Source organism: Megalobrama amblycephala, linkage group LG12 (assembly GCF_018812025.1).
Source record: "Megalobrama amblycephala isolate DHTTF-2021 linkage group LG12, ASM1881202v1, whole genome shotgun sequence".
Classification (NCBI taxonomy): domain Eukaryota; kingdom Metazoa; phylum Chordata; class Actinopteri; order Cypriniformes; family Xenocyprididae; genus Megalobrama; species Megalobrama amblycephala.
The window spans coordinates 34743103-34749102 of record NC_063055.1 but is presented as its reverse complement, the minus strand read 5'-3'; the positions used below and the strand labels follow the sequence as shown (position 1 = coordinate 34749102).

General features: G+C 40.4%; 1 protein-coding gene across 3 annotated transcripts in view; it reads right to left on the bottom strand.

The window, feature by feature from the left end:
• Window positions 1-1142: 1142 nt before the first annotated feature.
• Window positions 1143-6000, bottom strand: part of ntrk2a (neurotrophic tyrosine kinase, receptor, type 2a) — a 66769-nt gene continuing 61911 nt past the window's right edge. For all 3 annotated transcript variants that reach the window (XM_048210829.1, XM_048210830.1, XM_048210828.1), the window contains 2 exons: window positions 5814-5972; window positions 1143-4216 (listed from right to left, as the gene is read on the bottom strand). In XM_048210829.1, the coding sequence (XP_048066786.1) occupies window positions 4031-4216; window positions 5814-5972 (345 nt within the window). In that variant the 3' untranslated portion in view covers window positions 1143-4030. The remainder of the gene's footprint in view (window positions 4217-5813; window positions 5973-6000) is intronic.

Here is a 6000-nt window from a genome sequence, read left to right as displayed (position 1 = left end):
CGGACAGATCATCATTGCGACCCGTACGTCATTGGCAAAGCGACGGAGGCAAATGACGTCAATTTAGGTAGACGTCAACTCAGGTGGATGCCAACCGCGACCACATGTCTCTTTTCAATGGCTCAATGGAGGACGAAGTCTCAACCAACGTTTTGCTGACCTTTAAAGATGGTGCGGAAAGCAAAAGCTTGTATTATCATTTTGTCTGCATCCATTGCAAATCGTGTAGTTTTTACTTCCTTTTCGACAAAAGCTTTTCTGGGTCAGTACGTCTACCTTGAGTTGTTTCTCCAAGTGTCACTTTTAAAAGAAGATGTAAGCTGGATATAGCCAACAAATCAGAATTGGGAATCATGACCTGAAGTGTAAATGTGGCCTTAGAAAAGTAACAGCACACCTCTCCTCAACAAGCCACGATTTTTGAGGTCTCATTCATGTTTGTAGAACAAACACTGCAGCATGGTGTAAAACTGTAATAATTATAAGTCTAAAACATACTGTATGTTTATAAAACTGCAAGATTTGGCTTGCAAAGATTACATCAGAAGAGTGGATCTCTGTTTGTTTAGAGCTGCAGTTGTTTGCACACTCGCACACATTTGGTCCTTCGAGAATTCTGCTGCGTGCTGTGAAAAGTCCTGATTGCATTGAGCATCATGGATGTGTTTTTAAAAGCATTTAGCCCTCTGGCAATTAGTTAGGTCTTAATGTACAATGTCAAAACAAGCCATCGATCCACTGATTGATCAGTCTTCCCTTTCTTTTTCCCCTCTGCCTACGTTAGTGAATTGGGAATTGGAACAAATTCTTGTATTATTCTACTCTTGGAGCTTCAGATCTACTATAGCAACACTAATGCTACATAAACTTTATGGATTGTGCCTTTTCATCATAAATTGTTTTTAACTTGTTCTGGTCTCCATCATGTTTCTGTATGAGGTAAATTTTGAGGCTGGCAGCCAGTAAGACATAAAAAACATGGCTGTCAATAAAGCATTTTAGTGCCAGTAGGTCAATACGTTCGGCCCATGTTGTCAAAGCACTCTGTATGAACCTCTATTGACCAACCTATAAACATGGACCTACGCATAACTCACTGTCACAATAACACACTCCACACGCACACGTGATGAGGTAAGACATTACACTTTTATTAAATACAATGGCGGACAACTTGACTGGTCCATATACCTCAGGGAAATCATACAGACAAGGACTTTGCTTGTACTTTTGTAGCTGAGTGTTAAAATGTATAATTCCATAAATGAAATTATCACACACGACTTGATGCTTTTTGCAGAAATCTTCTTTCCAGGTGTCAGTAGCCATGTATCATTAAAAAACTATCAAGAAAAGTATACTAGGGGGAAAAGTGACTTAGGAATGTTGGATTCAAAGTCAACACGAAACAGCCTTTGCAAATCATTTTACTTCTGTAAACTGGTGAACAGAAAAGGAAAGTTGTTTCAGACTAGGAAAGTTTAAGAAAGTAAAGTTGATCAATTTTGCTGCCATGTTGACTTCAATATTTGTCAGGTGGTTTAAATGTGGACTAGTTTAGCTTATAGACATTCTGAAACATCCGAAGAAGTTCTGTACATGTAGAAGACAGTATTTGATATGCAGTCACAGTTTATTGTTCTGTCGCAGGACGCTTGGAGATTTTTACCACTGAAACTCCCCATCCATATTGATAAACATATTTTTTCATCTGTTTGAATGACCTCATGAAAATAAGAAGTTGCATTGTGGCATTATTTCCATGACAATTAAGCAGATTTTATCACATTTCCATGTACATATACATTTCAATATTCATACTTCATGGTAGTTTGTTGTACTGTTTTAAAAGAAATGCTAATTTAAATTTTGTTCTTCAGTAAAAAAAAAAAAGACTGCATTAGAAAAGTTCAACAGAAAAAAAAAATATGTTAATGAGCATTTGAGAAAATGTTCTTAATGGTCATGAAAAATGGTCACAATCCAAAATTAGGCTTCATTGTTTTTGTAGTCAATGTAACCTTTAATGTAGAGTTTTCTCAATGTTTACCCCAAAATAAGTAATCTTTATATAATTTTTTTCATTAATACATCCCATTCCTCAACCTCGAACCCAGAGACCTTTCTACATTCACTCTCAACCAAACAGGAAAAAAATAAATTAATAATAATTATTTTTACATAAATAAAATAATTTACAGGCAAACACAAAAGTGCTTCACATTAAGTACAAAATAAATTAGATATAAAATTAAAAGTTACATGTCTGCAAGACTATTCCAAAAAAGTAATTAACTCCAAACAAGTTTGTGTAAACAATTTTTCTTGTTTTACGCTCACAAAATGAATTTTTTGGAAGATATTTGTTTGACTGATTCACGGCATTAAGTAAAGTCTTCTATGGGAGATTGACAGCGCAATAATCAACGCACACAAAAACGATGCTTTGATAGGATCTCTATAGTGATAGATATGATCATTTATATATGATAAAAGGAAGAAGAAATGTGGGTTTTAGTGAGGTTTATCTCTCTTTAACACTATTTTCCTCCCCTCGTCTCGTTCCCTCCATCCTGTCCCCTCCCGTCTCTCCTCTTCTCCCCACTGATAGCGTATATGAGTCTAGAGGGAGTTGCTGCTAATAGGAGACATTTGTCCTGTAATGAAATATATATTACACTATAGCAGTTGTACGACCCGAAGCTTGAGTACTACATTAGTGCTTCAACTCAGTAGTAAAACACAGCGAACGAGAAAGAGAGAAAGAAAGGTCGTAATTCAGCCCGCACCATCATAATCGGCCACTCTGCGTAATTAAGCTCCTTTAAGAAATGCAAGCTGATGGTATTGAGGCATGGCCTCGTCTCGAATGACTCCATCTAGCCCTTAATGGTGCATGTCGTGTACAGACCTGAAGACTATGGCCGTTGATTTTGGTGGAGGGCACAGGGGCGGAAAACAGACACACCGGTTGTGACATCACAAAGTGGCAAAGGCTTAGCTTATGAATATTAATAAGGTTAAGCACAAATAATTTAACATGATCTTACAAAAATGAAGCATCGATCTGGAAATCAGGTCAGCAGTAGAGCATCTGCTCGTTTCCAAGTCAGAACTGAAATGTGAAAAATGACATTGATTAAAAATGTCCAAAAATCATACATCATATCTAATTCCACCAACAGATCGCTACTCATACTAACAAAATGTAAACCCCTGCTTGACAACTGGATGCATTCACTGCACTGGACATAATCCTGCTGCGTAAAGTGGTGGGACAAAATCGGCTATGACAAAAGTAGTGGAGACATGTCCGACTATAAATAACAGTGAAACACATTTTAATGGGATACTTTGCATTTCAGATTAGCTCGGCAGCAACAACATCCTGTCAGCATCCAGAAGCATTTAATTAGAGTCGCTCAACTGTGAAACTACATTGGTAACGTCCAGGTCTATAAACACACATGTATAGATATTGTTGCAGTTTGTCACTGTTGATCACCATGCTAGTTTCACATTCTGTGCTTTGTATCAGATGTATGATGTAACAAATGGGAGCTGAAAGGACCAAATCTGTCCAGTGGGCAGAAAAGTTGCTTATTTCTCTTCTCAGTTGTGTTTGGTCATTTTTCGGAGCTGCTATTTCCTCTTTGTTCGGATGGACACCCTTCCTCAAGTCCCCAATGCATTTATTCACTGAACTGGAATTTGCAGGTGTGAATTTGGTCCAGAAGTTTAGGATGGTCAACCATTGGGGATTTTGTTCTCTGTAAGCAAAACTATTGTCACTTGAGTACGGCTCTTTCCATTCAATCCATTTTTGTTAAGAAATACATAATTCATAGTCACTGTACACAATCTTGTTGCCAGTGTATCTAGAAGTTTACATTGAGAAGGGGAGCAGTCGATGAGGAGAAGGGCAAGGAATAAGGTGTTAAAGCTGTAGAAGAATGAGATTTTGGGTGTGATAGAGGAGGGAGGCAGTTTCAGGAATCCACTCGCAGTCCTACACGTGGCACATGCTCTCTCATCCCAGGATGTCCAGATACACCGGTGATGCCTTGGCCAGGTTGAGGAGAAGGTTATGGATCTCTTTAATGTTGAGTCGGGTATGCGGTTCTCTCTGCCAGCATCCCAGCATCAAGTCATACACCTCCTTTGGACAGGTTCGGGGTCGCTGCAGTACACGGCCTTGGGTGATACACTCAATCACCTACAAAAGAGCAAGGAGTGAAAGGTCAAACAAAATAAATGTCCAGAAATGTGTGAGGCAAACTGCTATAAATGTAGAAAAGGATTGTTTATTAAGATAAACTGACATACAAGGAGTGACACTGTTTGAATGTACAGCAGTTTGAAGTTTATATAGTGTAGCTATGTGTTTGAAAACTTCAAATCTGAGATGCAGGCCTTGCTAAGTTGCTAGGGTCTTCTGGTTTCTAATTTGTTCTAGGGGTGTCCAATCCTGCTCCTGGAGGCCACTGTCCTGCTGATTTCAGCTCCAACCCCAATTAAACACACCTGAAGCAGCTAATCAAGGTCTACTAGACATACTAGAAACTTCCAGTCAGGTGTGTTGAGGCAAGTTGGAGCTAAACTTTGCAGGACCGAGTTTGGACACCCCTGTTCTAGGTGGTTGCTATTGTGTTCTGGGTGGTTTCAAGGGCAGGGGGGTCCTGCTCCTGGAGGGCCAACATCCTTAAGAGTTTAGCTTCAACTTGTCCCAACACATCTACCTTGAAGACCGTGATTAGCTGGTTTAGATGTGTTTATTTGAGGTTGGAGCTAAAGTCTGCTGTATAGTGGCCCCCCAGGAGCATGATTGGACACTACTGTTCTAGGGTGCTAGGGTATTCTGGGTGGTCTCTAGAGTACAGTTTCTCAACCCTGTGCCTGGAGGCACATTTATATGACAATATTGCAATTTATATGAGCTACAAGGGAACTCAAGGCAGCTAGCAGATGGTCGGTTAAGCAAGTATGTCTACTTTCTGACCTGGGCCCAGGAAAGTCAAGCACTAACACTACGAAGAAGCAGGTCAGGCCTACCCTAAAAACTCAGCCAATTATTTATGAATCCTATGCTATTCTGTGGACACCATTTAGACCAGGGGTCTTAGACCAGGGGCCTCAACTCATTCAACTCATTAGCTCTTTAGTAGAGACTGCAAGACCTGAAGTGGATGTCAGATAAGGGAGATGTGCAGTTCTGGAGATCCTCTGAGACAGGTTTGAAAACCCCTGACTCAGACAACAAGCCATTAGGAAGAGTTCAATGTGTACTGTTGGTGTGCCTTCAGGAACAGAGTTGGGAAACACTGCCTCTGGGTCTTCTAGTTAGTTGATAATGTGTTCTTGTCACTTGCTATGGTGTTCTCTGTGTTTGATAATGTGTTCAAGGAGGCTGCTAGGGTGTTCTGGGTGATCTCTAGAGCAGGGGTAGCCAACCTTTCTCCAGGAGCAGGGTTGGCTACCCCTTGCTCTAGGGTCTTCTGGTTGGTGGCTAATGTGTTCTAGGTGGCTGCTAGGGTGTTCTTGGTGGTCTTTGAGGTCTTCTGTTTTGTATGCTAATGTGTTCTAGGTAATTGCTGTAGTGTTCTGGGTGGTTTCTGGGGCATTGCTAGGTGGTTACTCCTCAGAGCAGTCTAAAGAACTGTACAAAACATCCAAAATGTGTACAGCAGCAGTACTACATTGATCAAGTAGTAGATTAGTTGGATTAAATTTGTTGGCTCATTTATTTAATGGCCCCCCAAAAAAGCATTTCACTGCATGGAGATCACATGGATATGTATGTTATGCAACAGTACCTCATTATTTGACAGTTGGTACCAGGGCTGTTTCCCATAGGTAAAGATCTCCCACAGCACCACTCCCAGACTCCAGACATCACTCTCTGTGGTGAACTTCCTATACATGATACTTTCTGGTGGCATCCAGCGGATTGGCAGCATGGTGTGACCTCCAACCTACACATGTGAAACAATAAGTGCACAC